Below are 16291 nucleotides of genomic sequence, written 5' to 3'. Positions count from 1 at the left end.
GCATGGCAGTGAACAGTGACATTGCCCATATGAATCTGACCTCTATACATTTACAGCTGTTAATGAATATGATGTACTTCTTTGTGTATGAACCTCTGTCCTGCGTGGCAGTGAGAAGTGATACCACCCTCAGAGTCAAGACCTGACTGAATTACTCAGAATAGGCAAACTGTACTACAAGCTTTGCCAATAAATTTGTTAAACTAACTTGTATTCAGAATAACAATTCTCAGAAGTGTGTAGGATCGTACGACGAATATTCCTCGTAACTGAAGAGTTATGAAAACTGTACCTAATTACTGGTAAACTTTCCCTAACACACAAAATAATTAAAAAAAAACATCAAAATTATACCAAGGTTAACGTACTGTATCTATTACAGATCACCACCTAATGCTCCTGTCCCACCTTCTTGATTCATTTTTCAAAACACACATGCCAAAACAGAGACGAAGAAATAACTGATATTGAACAAACACACACACATAGGCAGTGGCCAGGATTTAAATACAGGTACAGTAAAGCGTTAAACAGATATATAACTACAGAATATGGAAACAATACAGTGTAGCGTAGTAGTGAGGAGAGGACGGCAAGTGACCAATTAGCAGTTGTAGGGGAGAGTATCTACTTCAACAGTATGAGGCTACAGTAAATTTCCGAAATAAAACTCGATATAAAAGACAGATATATTCATACAGCTACGTTCGATACCTTAGTGACGTCTTCTCCAGTTTTGTGTAAGTTTTTCTTTTACTGTTTGGAGGTTTGAGTATCAGAGCTGACATTTGAAGGTGTTTGGTGAGTCAGCCCAGACGAGGATTAACGGCCACGCCACTTATCATAAGCCTACTCTGTACTCGACCCACGCCACCCATTCTACTAGAACTAGATTAACAAACTAGTTAATACTCCCCTTCATAAAAACAGCGTCACCAATGAAGATTAAATTAGGTAAAGTTAGATTAGATTATGAAGATTTGGTTAAGAGAAGTTAGGATAATCCGACTAGGTTAAGTTATGTAAAGTTATTAAAATAGGTTAGATTAATCAGATAAGGTAAAGTTAATCAGGTAAAAATAGACTAGAATTAAGTTAGATTGATCGTGTTAGATTGATAGATAAGGTAAGGTTAAATAAGATAAATCTAGTTTTAGGTTATTTATTTTACGGGGACGGCTTTGATCAGACAACGATTCGCCAACTTGCACCAATTCAGCAAGTTACAGGCATACATACATTTACCCCCCCCCCCCTCACACTCACAGAAAGTGAGAGAGAGAAAGAATGGGGGTATACATATAGAAATAAAGCTAGATACTGACTGAGATATACCCAGATCTAGTCTTATCTTCTAGTACGTTTTAATATCAGGTAGAGTTATCAGTAGATGCCACCAGTACAGTACCTCAGTGTAGAACAGACGGCCGTGGTGTTCAAGTCTTCTCATTGTGAGGTGCGTCTATTTATTTTCCTGTAGTGGTGTACGTCTGTTTACTTTCCTGTTGTGGTGTACGTCTGTTTACTTTCCTGTTGTGGTGTACGTCTGTTTACTTTCCTGTTGTGGTGTACGTCTGTTTACTTTCCTGTTGTGGTGTACGTCTGTTTACTTTCCTGTTGTGGTGTACGTCTGTTTACTTTCCTGTTGTGGTGTACGTCTGTTTACTTTCCTGTTGTGGTGTACGTCTGTTTACTTTCCTGTTGTGGTGTACGTCTGTTTACTTTCCTGTTGTGGTGTACGTCTGTTTACTTTCCTGTTGTGAGGTACGTCTGTTTACTTTCCTGTTGTGAGGTACGTCTGTTACTTTCCTGTTGTGGTACGTCTGTTTACTTTCCTGTTGTGGGTGTACGTCTGTTTACTTTCCTGCTGTGGTGTACGTCTGTTTACTTTCCTGCTGTGGGTGTACGTCTGTTTACTTTCCCTGCTGTGAGGTACGTCTGCTTTACTTTCCCAAGCTGTGAGGCATGCCTGTTTACTTTCCTGCTGTGAGGTACGTCTGTTTATTTTCCTGTTGTGGTGTAATGTCTGTTTACTTCCTGTTGTGGTGTACGTCTGTTTACTTTCCTGTTGTGGTGTACGTCTGTTTACTTTCCTGTTGTGAGTAATGTCTGTTTACTTTCCTGTTGTAGGGTACGCCCGTTTACTTTCCTGTTGTGAGGTACGTCTGTTTACTTTCCTGTTGTGAGGTACGTCTGTTTACTTTCCTGTTGTGAGGTACTGCCTGTTTACTTTCCTGTTGTGGTGTACGTCTGTTTACTTCCTGTTGTGGTGTACGTCTGTTTACTTTCCTGTCGTGGTGTACGTCTGTTTACTTTCCTGTTGTGTACGTCTGTTTACTCTTCCTGTTGTGGTGCATGTCTGTTTACTTTCCGTTGTGAGGCAATGTCTGTTTACTTTCCCTGTTGTGAGGTACGTCTGTTTACTTTCCTGTTGTGGTGTACGTCTGTTTACTTTCCTGTTGTGGAGTACGTCTGTTTACTTTCCTGTTGTGAGGTATGTCTGCTTACTTTCCCAAGTGGGTGTACGTCTGTTTACTTTCCTGCTGTGAGGTACGTCTGTTTATTTTGCTGTTGTGGTGTACGTCTGTTTACTTTCCTGTTGTGGTGTACGTCTGTTTACTTTCCGTTGTGAGGTACGTCTGTTTACTTTCCTGTTGTGGTGTACGTCTGTTTACTTTCCTGTTGTGGTGTACGTCTGTTTACTTTCCTGTTGTGAGGTACGTCTGTTTACTTTCCTGTTGTGAGGTACGTCTGTTTACTTTCCTGTTGTGAGGTACGTCTGTTTATTTTCCTGTTGTGGTGTACGTCTGTTTACTTTCCTGTTGTGGTGTACGTCTGTTTACTTTCCTGTTGTGGTGTACGTCTGTTTACTTTCCTGTTGTGAGGTACGTCTGTTTACTTTCCTGTTGTGAGGTACGTCTGTTTACTTCTCTCCTGTTGTGAGGTACGTCTGTTTACTTTCCTGTTGTGAGGCAGGGTCTGTTTACTTCTCTCCTGTTGTGAGGTACGTCTGTTTACTTCCTGTTGTGGTGTACGTCTGTTTACTTTTCCTGTTGTGGTGGCTGTCTGTTTACTTTCCTGTTGTGGGGTGCATGGGTCTGTTTACTTTCCTGTTGTGGGTACGTCTGTTTACTTTCCTGTTGTGGTGTACGCCTGCTTACTTTCCTGTTGTGAGGCACGTCTGTTTACTTCTCCTTGTTGTGAGTGTACGTCTGTTTACTTTCCTGTTGTGGTGTACGTCTGTTTCATTTTCCTGTTGTGGGCCTGTTTACTCTTCCTGTTGTGAGGTATGTCTGTTTACTTCCTGTTGTGGTGTACGTCTGTTTATCTCTTGTTGTGAGAGGCACGTCTGTTTATTTTGCTGTTGTGTACGTCTGTTTATTTTCCTTGTTGTGGCTCCTGCTTTACTTTCCTGTTAGAGGCATGTCTATTATTTTCCTGTTGTGGTGTACGTCTGTTTACTTTCCTGTTGTGAGGCAAATAGTTTGTTTATTTCTGTTGTGGTGTACGTTCATTTACTTTTCCTGTTGTGGTGTACGTCTGTTTACTTTCCTGTTGTGGTACGTCTGTTTACTTTCCTGTTGTGGGTTTATGTCTGTTTACTTTCCTGTTGTGAGGTACGTCTGTTTACTTTCCTGTTGTGGTGTACGTCTTGTTTACTTTCCCATGGTAGAGGTACGTCTGTTTACTTTCCTGTTGTGGTGTACGTCTGTTTACTTTCCTGTTGTGGTGTACGTCTGTTTACTTTCCTGTTGTGGTGTACGTCTGTTTACTTTCCTGTTGTGGTGTACGTCTGTTTACTTTCCTGTTGTGGTGTACGTCTGTTTACTTTCTTGTTTGAGGTACGTCTGTTCATCTTCCCGTTGTGAGGTACAGGTAGAGTACGTACAGTACACCTGTTTATCCTGCTGTTGTGAGTGTTTACCAACCTGTGATAGGATATACAATATTTACCTTCTTGTTGAACTGCTTACACTCCTCTTATGAGTATGTTTACTTCTGGATCTGTTTATATACTGTTGTCAAGCATAATAACGTTCCTGCTATGAGTTATGTTTGTTTATCATTTGTTCGTAAATAGTGAAATCTTCGTGTAAACATCGAGCTTGTTTCTGATTTGTATAGTATATACAAATAAAAAATTGTTTTTTTTCCGCGTGTTACAGCTGTGTGAGAAGCGACCATGTTTGAAGTATTCGGGGAATTGAAGAAACAGATCACCACATCTGGGTGAGTCATCATGTTGCATAAAGGCACATACTAACTTTATTATTATTTCTTGTCAGCTTACTAGATGTTCAGGCTGTAGGTCTGTACCGCCGGCAAGGCAGTGGTGTCCACCGTTTCGGTGTGGATGTCAGGCTCACTAGAATAATCCATTATAGAAGTTCCTTCTTTACTCACACAGCCAAACTGTGGAATGCTCAGCCTTCTGTTTTTCCATCCATTAACAATCTGTTTCACTTCAAAAAGCTGGTTTATCGGCATCTTCGTGGTGTTGATTAACATACTCTTTTTCTACTCTGTTTTTCCGCCTCCCATGTCTCGTTGTGGGCCAGTCTCCCCCCAAGCCCTGCACATTTGTTCATCTCCTCAACTGACACACACACATTATACAACGAACCTTTAGTACCTACTATTTTCCGGCTTTTTATCAATTCCCTGTGTGAACACTGTTATCATGACAATATCATAGAGTTATTGTCAGACTAAAATGTGGGTGTCATAGGTCTGACGGTCTATTTAGAACAGTGTGGATAGAGCACACAGTATACTGAGCCTTCGGTACTCAAGGAGGCAGCATGGTCGCCTTGGTCGGCATTGCTCTCTACCAGCTTTACTTCCACAAGTGCAGTTAGGTACCAGAGGTACAGTACTATGGGTGTCCTGGGATCGAACCAGCGACCTACAAGTCAAGAAGCAAGTATTATACCCTACCTGTACCACCCCACAGAGATGCACAATCGTAAATCGTACAATTTAAATAATTATTTTTATCACTTGTCATCATCAACCTGAGTTTTTACTATAATTTTCACCATCATCAGTGTCACCATCATCATCAACACCATCACCATCCTCAGTAGCACTATCATCCCTAGTGTCACTATCATCATCATTATCATCATCTTATTTCGTCTCACCAGCTTCACTCCCACAGGGACACCAAACCTCGGGTGGGGTCGATGGTCTTCTTCTCGGCCAAACTGTGTATGTTCATCACCCTGCTGGCGTGTGTGCTGGTCACCGCCAAGAACTACATCGGAGACAACATCAAGTGCATCACGGGCTTCGAGAAACAGGAACACAAAGCCATCGAGACTTACTGTTTCATTGCCTCGACCTTCACCATTGTGGATCTGAACGCTGATGTGAGTGTTGAGAGAGAAGTTGTTTCAGAAAAGCGAGATAATTGAACAACTTATTTTATTACATAAGAACATAAGAAAATAAGGAGTCTGCAATCGGCCGGTTGGCCTGTGCATGGCAGCTCCTGTCGAGAGTTACAACCACTCTCTATCGTCCATGAATCTATCTAGCCTCCTTTTAAAACTTTCCAGCGTCCCAGCACTTTCTACAAAGTTGCTAAGCTTGTTCCACTCATCTCACAGTTCCTTCCTATCTCCCTCCTAAACTTAAACTTATCCAACTTAAATCCGTTGCTACGAGTCCTATCCTGCTCGGATATTATAAGAACTTTATCAATATCTCCTTTATTGATTCCTTTCACCCACTTGACTACTTCTATCATATCTCCCGCACTCTTCGTCTTTCTGGGGAACCATTTTCGTCATTCTTCGCTGCACCGACTCCAGTGATTTGATATCCATTCTATAAGGGCACCAGAACTGAACCGGATTAATCGAGGTGCGACCTGACTAATGCAAGATATAATTGCAATTTGACCTCGGCATTCTTATTACTTACACTTCTAGATATAAAACCTAATACTCTGTTTGCATTATTTCGAACATTAACGCACTGTTTTCCTGGCCGAAGGTCCGGGCTTACGAGTACCCTAGGTCTCTTTCCACAAGTCGACTTCTAGTTTGATGTTGTTGAGCTGTATACATTGACAGTTTGGTCTTCCAATATTAAGCACGCTGCACTTGCTGGTGTTGAATTTCATTTGCCTTTTCTGACAACTCCTGCAGTTTATTTAAATCCTCCTGTAGTGCTAGGCATCCTGCCTGAATTAATCTGTCGCCTATTTTGGCGTCATCTGCAAACTTGCTTATGTAACTGTTGATCCCAGTATCTAGATCGTTTATGCATATATGAACAAATGGAGGCAGTACTGATCCTGGGGAACCCCACTAGTTACACAGCCCCACTCAGAATTAAACTACGCATAGACCCTCTGTGCTCTATCGGTGAGCCATGATTTTATCCAATTTAAAACTTTCCCTTCGATACCACGAGCCTTAACTTTTCTCAGAAGTCTCTGATGCGGTACTCTGTCAAATGCTTTGCTAAAGTCTAAGTAAATAACATTGTAATTTTCGTCATCATCTACTACCTCAGAGACTTTCCTAAAAAACGTCAGCAGATTTGTTAGACAAGATTTTCCCTGTGTAAATCCATGTTGAGAGTCGTAGGCTATCTTACTATGGTCCCAGATCCGTATAGCGAAATGGGTCTAATTATACCATGTACTGATTGAACTGAATCCTTGACGAAACAGGTTCAATTCACCTACGCTATAATAAACTTGTTTAGGTGTGGATTCGAACCACTAGTGAGATAGTTATGAAGCTGTTTTGTTTAAGCTTCGTCAAGGGTGTCCATTTCCTTTTTGGGACACAGATTCATTATACTTTTGTTTGGTGAGACGTGTGAGTGTGTGTGTGATTGGTGAGGAGAAGCGGGTTCATAAAGATAAGAGATAATAAATCTTCTAAGACGGAATTGAGTCATAGTCATGTCCACAGTCAGCGAGGAAATTTCTTAGCCATAGATTACAAAAAGCATTCACAGCCAAGTTTAAGTTTAACAAATTTATTGACAAAGCTTGTAGTACAGTTTGTCTATTCTCAGCCAAGTTACTAAAAAAAATTATAACCAATAACTAAACAAATAATATCCACAGACGCTACATAAATATTCCCAGAAAACATTTACAATACAACATTCACAGCCATGATATATTTGTTCACATTCAGCCCAGTGCCGGATTTAGACCTGTGGAGGCCCCGCCTCATTATAACTACCCAGAAGGGTGGGGTGGCGAGTGAAGCAAGCCTAAACATCTGGGAGTTCCGGGGGGCTCTGTAAGCCCCCGGAATTTTTAAATTTGAACACTTCTTTGGAGAATTTTGAAGCCATATGCAGTTATATTGAGGAAATTAGAACATTGAGAAATTTTTAATTAACTGTATATTTATTGATAGTGTACAAATTTCCATGATTTTTAAGAATGAAAATAAAATAATCCAAATGAATAAACAAATAAATAAAATATTGTAATATGTTGGAGGCCCAGATTGTGGAAGCCCATGGGCAGCCACGCCCTCCCACCGATCCGCCTGATTCAGCCTGATATTATATTGAGGTTATCCTCGAGTGAATAATACGAGTGTGATAAGAATGAGTATCAGCTTCCAGGGTAGAGGGTGTGAGGGGGGTGGGGGGTGGATGGGGGAAGAGGGGTGCAAGGGGACAGGCAAACTCCCGCAGTAGCATTTGGCAGGCTTAATACAGTATATTAATGGTTTATCACATATTATTATTTTTTTTAAGGATTTCTGACGCTTCATGACAAAACAAAAATACGACTTGAAAGCTCAGAATTCATTATTTTCTCCTATAGTTGTTTTGATTCGTTTCGGGCTTAGCGAGGTTGTTATCCTTTGTCGACGTAAAGGGGTGAACTAACTAACGTGCAACTGAAGGAGGACGTCTCGTGTCCTGGTGTACATAATAGAACCTCAGAAAATGTGACCGTTGAGGGTGACCTAACCTTTGATGACCTGACCATAAGATACAATATTGCCGAGTACCATAACAGTTAATTAATTTGCAAAAACAAATGTACTGTACAAAAAGTTTAAATCATGTAACAATGACCCTAAATGGATGAATAATTACTCAAAGAGTATTACTCGGCAGAAAGAAAAGCAATATATAGAAGATTCGGAATGACGTTGATCTCCCATATTGTTTTAAAGATAGAAATAAAAGCAAAAATAGATTATGATATTGAAGTAGCAAGAGAAGCTAAGATAAACCCTAACCTAACTTAACTTGACTCAACCTAACCCAGCCTCACCTAACCTGATTAAACCTAATCTAACTCAACTAAACCTAACCAAACTTAACCTTACCTAACTCAATCTAACCTCAGCTAACCCAACCTAACCCAAGTTAATGTAACTCAACTCAAGCTTACCGAACCTAACCCAGACTTATCTAACCCATCCTAACCTCCATCAATCTAACCTAACCTTACCCAGGTTACGCCAGGCCAACCTTACCTAACCTAACATAACTAGAACCAAGTCAAACCCATACCCAACCTAACCTAATCTAACCTAACCTCACCTCCATTCCTCCTCTCTTCCTCCATTAGTTGGCACCTCACCCTGGCGTAGGACCCGCCATTCCGAAGATTAATGCTGAAGGGGAGAAGGAGGAAGCTGACCAGAGGCAACGCGTACTACCAGTGGGTGCCGATGGTGTTGGTGCTGCAGGCAGTCTTCTACTATCTCCCAATCTGGATCTGGGACAGAATAGACAAAGGGTTCTTCCAGTCCGTTCTCTGTCAGCTGGACAAGATACACATTAGCGACGTCTCCAAGAATGTGAGTGTGTGTTGTGTGTGTGTGTTAAGTAAAGCCAATAACAGGAGTCTTGGCTGAAGATGGGTGTTTATGTTTCCTACCTACAGGTCTTACTAGTGTGGCCTACCTAGGAATTTTATTAATGCATGGGTAGGAGGGCCGGATAAAGGCAGAGACCAGGACGATTGAATGAAAGCTCCGAAGAGGTACAAAATCTGTGAGGATCGGGAAAGACAGCCGAAAACCGCTTGAAATGGAGGGTCAAGGTTGCCAATCCCCAGACAAGAGTGACTGGTTAAATCATTCCGGAAGTGATGTTACGTCATTACATTCGTGGGTTTTGGATAAGTTAAGATTGTATGTCCGTTAATGGTGATAACAGAGTCATGTATGACGTGCAAGCAGGGACACAACTGTCACGCCTGTGATAACGATTTTTTTTTATAATAAACGACAATATATTTATTACTCGGCCCTTGTATTGTACCATCTATATAGAAATCACGTGAGTACCGTGCTTAAATCTGTATCCGAACCTGCAGAATGTCAGGAACATGTACAGTGTATATGAACCTGACATTGTACCTCTTCCTGTATTTGTAACCGAACCTGTACATGCACGGTCTAAGAAACAGCTATCTTCCGCATACATGGCGGAAGTTGAAATAACCAGCATAAGCATCTGTGTACCTCGTAAAAAGTTGGCAAGCCTGTGAAACCTTGGAAAGGTGTAGCCAGTTACACTATTGATTCGCATAATTACTTTCTTTCTCCGATGTTCATTATTTGGTATATGTGTCCGTATTCCACAATTTTTTTTTATTGCATCCGGGCACAGGTCATCGACACACAACGGGGCCTGGGGAGGGAGCGAAAAAATAAGAGTAAAAATAATTTAAAAATAAAAAAGAAAAAATATCATATTATTCTCCACCACGAAGATGCCGGAAAACCAACTTTTTGAAGTGAGACAGATTGTATGAGTATGGAAACACCGAAGGTAGAGCATTCCACAGTTTGGCTGTGTGAGGAAAGAAGGATGTAATATAAAGGGTTTGCAGTGGACTTCTCCCCTACAACTGCGTAGCCGCAGCCACCAGCTGCTACCATCTTCCCTAGCAACCAAGCGAGCGGCGTCACCAGATGCCACCGTATCCTAGCAACCGAGCCAAAGACCGTTACTTCTCGGGTTTTCCCAACATGACTCATAGATGACTCACGGCTGCCGGGTATATAAGCTCTGTCTCTCCATTGAGATTCATTATGGCCTCTCCTCTTGAACAAACAACACCTCCTCCTCCGCCGCTGCCTGGCGGCCCTCGCCTCTCCTCCGCCTGCCTGGCGGTCCTAGCTCCGCCAGCGAGCATGGCGACCCACCAGCTGTCCTTCTCTGAGCTTCCTCACCAACCAGCTCTTTCATTCTGGCCCATCTTCCTGAACACACAACACCTACTCCAGCAAGCTCCTGCTGTCAGCATTCATTCAACCAGGAGGCCAGCAACAGGCAACATCTTCTCTAACGAAGCTCCTGCACATCTACCTCCTTCAACACGCTACTCACCGAACGTGTCTACTGAGCAGCTCCTCACCACACGGCACCTCCAGCACCAGACTGTCTATCATATAACTTATATTATACAAGAAAACCACCTTAGAGTTTCCATCCATCCTGAGTGCTAGACAACATTATACCACGAATTCCTACAGGTTATTCTAGTGTGACCGACATCCACAGAGAAACGGTGGGCAAGACGAGTGCTCTGAGCCCACGGCTTGCCAGCGGTACACAGGATGCCAAATTCATCGAACATTGCCCGTTAAAGTACATGTAAAAGAGAGAAGCAATATTGCGGCGAAGAGAAAGGGAAAAAAGATTTTCCACCCTATCTAACAGTTGGACAGAAGAACCACCCAGATATTAGAGCAGTACTCCAATTTAGGACGAATGAATCTCTTATATACAGTACTTGAAGCAACTGCTCAGGAGTGAAGTAGCTACGGCATCTGTACAGCATTCCAAGCTTTCGGGAGGCAGCTTCAGCAATGATGAGGATGTGTTGCTTCCATAACATATTAGAGGAAATGGTGGGATACAGCATCTGTGCATAATGACTGCGTCCTGAAATGTGATTGGTGGAAGATCATCTAATTCGGAAAGTGTAATTGGTAAATACTGAGTTTTATTACTATTGAATTTAACCAAGTTTTTACCTCCCCATTCGGAGATGCTGCACAGATCCGCATTGATAGATGTAATGATATCAGCTCTAGAAACATATCTAGTGTGAGAATTAGGGAGAAGGGAGAATGTGAAGAAGAGTGAAGAGTAAAATCATCAGCGTAAAAATGGATAGAATTAGTCGTAGTGTGAAGTAAATAATTGATAAAAAGAAGGAAGAGAGTCGGTGAAAGAACAGAACCCTGTGGGACACCACTATTGGTAGAGAAAGAGCGAGAGATCGACCCTTTACAACAACTGCCATTGATCGGTTCTCAAGGAAGCTAAAAATTAGATAGCAAAGTGGAAAACCATAAGAGGGAAGTTTAGAAAACAGAGACTTGTGCCATACCATGTCAAATGCTTTGGAGATGTTGAGGGCCATGACGAAAGTTTCCCCATAATCCCTAAGAGAGGATGACCAAAGATGGGTGCAGTAGGAGAGCAGAGCACCAGTAGATCTCGCCTGGCGATAGCCATTCTGGTGATCCGACAAAAGAGAATAGCGTTCAAGTATAATCCGTCAGGTTTCAATATCAATCAGCTAAAGGTAGGAGGATACTTGTTTCTTAGACTGTAACTGATAATGTAACCTTTCCTATATCTGTACTTGAACTTAAATTTGTAACCTGTTCTATTTGCTGGACAGGTGGAGAGTTCGGCGCGGTACTTCGTCAGCTCCATGGCAACCCACAGGAGCTACGGAGTGTTCTTCTTGCTGTGCGAATGTTCCATCTTCGCCATCTCCGTGGGCAACCTATTCTTCACCAACACCTTCCTTGGCGGGGAGTTCTTCAAGTTCGGGCCGTCAGCCATCAAGTATCTGGGCACTAGTGCCACTGACCCAAATAATCCTCTCAATGAAATCTTCCCCAAGGTACGTATCTCCCCTCTATGTGTGTGTGTGTGTGTGTGTGTGAGAGAGAGAGAGATTACATAAGATTACGTACATAGCTCTCCCTCTCACTCCCTAAGGTTGCCAAGTGTACGTGGCACAAGTACGGGGCGTCGGGGACCATCCAGAAGTTCGACTCCATGTGTGTGTTGCCCCTCAACATCGTCAACGAGAAGACTTACATCTTCCTGTGGCTCGTCTACATCGTCACCGCCGCCATTTGTGGCTTCGTCCTCATCCTTCACCTCCTCCTCTTCTTCCTGTGAGTAACCGCATCCTTCTCTTCTTCCCATGAGTAACCGCATCCTCCTCTTCTCCCTGTGAGTAACTGGATCCTTCTCTTCTCCCTGTGAGTAACCGCATCCTTCTCTTCTTCCTGTGAGTAACTGCATCCTTCTCTTCTTGTAGGTAACCGCATCCCCCTCTTCTTCCTGTTAGCCACCTCCTCCTCCTTTTCCTCTCGTTATTCGCATCTTGTGCCTTCTCCCTGACTAGCTTACTCCTCCTGTGAGTAGCCTCCTCCTCCTCTTCCTGTGAATAACCGCCTCGGCTTCTTCCTCTACCTCTCCTGGTGGGATTTTGTTGTGGGATTTTTTTCAGGTGGGGTAAGTAGGATTTTGTAATTATCACTAGAATTATGATCATAAATAAATATGTTTCTAATGTTTTTTAGTTACAAGCTGTTGTATTTCACTATATCTGTCAATGTCTGGGAAAAGTCAGAAAAGTAAAAAATCAGGCTAAATAAAATAAAATATATTAGTTTAAGGTTAGGTTAGGTTTTGCGGCTTTCTTCCTGTGCCTTTTTTCTTACATTCAACCCGTGACCTCACCTGGTGTTAAAACCATCACTACCACAGGTCAAGCCTTCGCAACACCGTGCTCGTCCATCTGACCCACAAACACCAGACCAAACAGGACCCTACAAACGTCCTGCTCAAGTGTAACTACGGCGACTGGTTCCTCATATACCATTTCAAGAGCAACATGGCCTACTTCAGCGAGTGGGTGGCCAGTGTCAAGCAGGAATTGCAAAAGTAGACGACGGTGGCAGGCGGTGGGTGTTAGTAGGGTTTATTATTTTTGGGTGTTTTCAACAACCCGGGATTCCGGAACAAAACCAATCCTTCTCTCGGGATCCCTGGACACGTTCTAAATATAGTACCGAGGCAACCTTTTACTTTCTAAAACCCCTTAACTTTAAGTGTGACCTGTATGTGTGTGATGTGATCTTTAGATCGTCACTAACACCTGCAATTTTGGCACAAATACTTCAGCAATAATGGACATGTAATTTAAATTTTTCCTTTAGTTTTAATAGAATGTCAGTTAACCTAACTATCCACGTGTTAATTATGGTCCTGTAAGATTTTTTGATACTTGTAAGATGCTGTGAAGTTTAAATGTTGAGGAATTTAGGTGCTATGAGGACCTCGTGTTTGCCTTTTCTTGTGTGTATTTGTCAGGTGAAAATATTCATTGTGTTCCCTGGTCCCACACAGTAGGTCGAGGGTTCGAGTCCTGGCTGGTGAGGTTGTTGATTATATGTTCAAAGTCCGCACGTTATATGGACTAAAAATGAAGTATATATATATATATGTATATTTTTGTGTGTGTGTGTGTGTGTGTATGAACCTCTGTCCTGCGTGGCAGTGAGAAGTAATGCCACCCTCAGTGTCAAGACCTGACTGAATTACTCAGAATAGGCAAACTGTACTACAGTACAAGCTTTGTCAATAAATTTGTTAAACTAAAAAAATTGGAGTAAGAGTTGTGAATTCTTGAATAACATGCCAGAGAATGTTTTGATGGCGACGAGTGTGAGCTCATTTAAGACCACACTTGACCAACACTGGCACATATTCCGATATATATTCAAGAGCCCGTGCATGGTCAGTACTCTCTAAAAGTGCATGAGAGAAATTACTGACCACCTGACTAGACAGCGGCAGTGGCGAAGAGGATAAGTAACATAACACATACAGTAGGTGTCGCACACCCCAGTTTATCGTAAGTATATCTTTTTAACCGATATGATATAAACTTACTCCAACATGTAATTCATTTATATTGTGATTGTAACTTGTTTACACCCTATTATCCCTTCCCCCCTCCCCCCCCCAAAAAAAAAGAAATACTTTATTGTATAATGGTGTCAGTGGGTGATCTAATTTTATAAGCAAATGTATTGTGGGGTATGAGATGTTTGGTTCACACTCAGGATGGAATGGAGAAAGGAAACTCACAATGTGCTCTCTATATACATGTTGTATTGGATGTACAATGCAGCTTGGTGCTGGGAAGGCAGCATGGTTACAAGCGTGATGTAGAGAGAGCTGGTTGGTGAGGACGCTCAGAGAAGGACAGCTTGTGGGTCGCCATGCTCGCCAGCGGGAGAGAGGACCGCCAGGCAGGCGGAGGAGGGAGGGCCGCCAGGCAGCGGCAGAGGAGGAGGTGTTGCTGGCTGTGGCTGTAGGTAGAGAGAGAGATCACCACGAGGTCAGGTCTTAAATAGCGGGGGTAGGCGTGGCTTAGCAGTTGACCCCCGCTCCGTGGTGTATGGCGGCGCTGGTTGACCTAGACCACGAGGCATACACTGGGGAATTGGTGAGGTCGGCTAGACAGCGACAAACAGCGTTTGTAGGGGAGAATTCCACTACAGTATTCTCTCCTGGACAATAGAAGGAGGAGGTCTCGGTGAACAAGTGATATAACAGTGAGTGTGCACCTTGCCAGTCTATTTAGGAAAGCCACTGTGCGTTTTTAGACACCAATTCTATTCAGTTCCAGTTGAGACTGGAAATATTGTTATTTAAAACAAAACCAATACTGCACTAGCTGGTATTTCTTATCTCTTGCCCTATGAGTCAGTTTTTGTTAAATAATTTGCTTAGATATTTTCTAAAGTCATGTTCATTTTGTGAAACATAATACAAAGCAACTTCATTATTTGTTATTGCCAAGAAAGAAACGGTTTCTATACAAGATATCCACAAAACTTGAATATAAGGTGCTATTTATATATAGTGCTGTATAACTAAATAGTACATCATCCAAGGTATTAAAACCCTTAGCCACCATGAGAGATCGTGTATATGAAATGTATCAGCCAAGAAAAAATCAATTCTAGCAGGAGTCATCTCTAAAGGACTCAGTGATTACTTATCGTAATCACCTGCTGTTGTTGAAAAGTAATTAGATAAGATAACATAAGATTATCATAATAGGATCACTTAGAAACCACGGTATAGAAAAGTTTCAAAACAAACTACACTACTGTACATTGATTGGCCTCGGATGACACGTGTATGGAGGTAAATAAAGCTTCTTAGGAGAACCTGAGAACTACTTTTACAGGCCAGACAGGTAAAGATCTTGTAACTAGACTTAAACAACATAAATATAGTGTTAGGACAGGCCAGGAATCCAATGCTCTGTTTGTTCATTTGAGGGATAACAAGCATTGCATTGACTGGGATAATGCCTCCTCAATATTACCTTGTAATTCAACTGATAGTAAGAACATCATAGAATCTAGTCTCATTAAACATACCGAAGCATTCAACATGAATTTGAGTAATGGCATGTACAAACTGGACAATTTTGTAATTTAGAAGATTTGTAACCAGGTGAGTAGGTTGGGTCACCTTACCCTCTGACCTGACTACCGACCGTTGCGGTGCTATTTAAAGATTAGTAGGGTCATTACCTAATACCTGACCATTGTGGACCTGATCTCACCCTCCTCTGTATATATATACCTTGTTTTGTACTTCTCCTTAGTCTGTACTCACCCCTGAAGATGTGAATTACACGAAAGCGCTTGGAAACTTCGCGTTTTCTTCTTTCCTTGTGGTTGTCAGCATATACATATATACATATAAATTAGAGTGGAATTTAAAAACATTAGTATAATGGGGTTGCAGTACAACCTGGTTTGTGCAGTAATAAGGTTGAACAAGAGGATCCACTACAGTGACTACAGGGATGACTTATGTCACTTCATCCCTTTGAGATGTATTAATGTTTTTTGTATCTCAATAAACGTATCAATCAATCAAAATGTCAATCACTTCCGTTAGCATGAGCGAACAGTTATTTTAGATTGTCATTCGATATGTGTGCTGTCATTCGGTTATGAAATTTGTCAGTATGTAACAATGTCTCAACGGATATGTGAAAGGTGTATTTCAATGTAATTTTGATCTTTAAAAATGTTGTTTTTGCATAATGTACTATTACTGATATGTAATTTGTCTTAGTATATCTTATTGTAGGTAAAATAAGTATATATTAAATGCATCCTCCGAAAGCGTAAATTTGCTATCAGAGTTTAACAGTTAATTCATGTATAATACTTCTGATAAACTTCCTACGTGCTTATGTTTGAAATAATGA

The 16291-nt window shown here is 41.7% G+C and overlaps 1 protein-coding gene across 1 annotated transcript; it reads left to right on the top strand.

Annotated features, from left to right (window-relative positions):
- Positions 1 to 1392: 1392 nt before the first annotated feature.
- On the top strand, positions 1393 to 13066 carry LOC121876829 (innexin inx1-like). Its single transcript, XM_042382276.1, is given in 8 exon segments — positions 1393 to 1456; positions 4167 to 4230; positions 5162 to 5372; positions 8570 to 8638; positions 8640 to 8801; positions 11648 to 11875; positions 11974 to 12155; positions 12754 to 13066. Coding segments are annotated over 7 exon segments (1080 nt in total). The 5' UTR covers positions 1393 to 1456; positions 4167 to 4183; the 3' UTR covers positions 12935 to 13066.
- Positions 13067 to 16291: the final 3225 nt, after the last annotated feature.

The sequence above is a fragment of the Homarus americanus genome, unplaced genomic scaffold, assembly GCF_018991925.1.
Source record: "Homarus americanus isolate GMGI-L3 unplaced genomic scaffold, GMGI_Hamer_2.0 scaffold33468, whole genome shotgun sequence".
Taxonomy (NCBI): domain Eukaryota; kingdom Metazoa; phylum Arthropoda; class Malacostraca; order Decapoda; family Nephropidae; genus Homarus; species Homarus americanus.
This window is presented reverse-complemented; position numbering and strand designations above follow the sequence as displayed.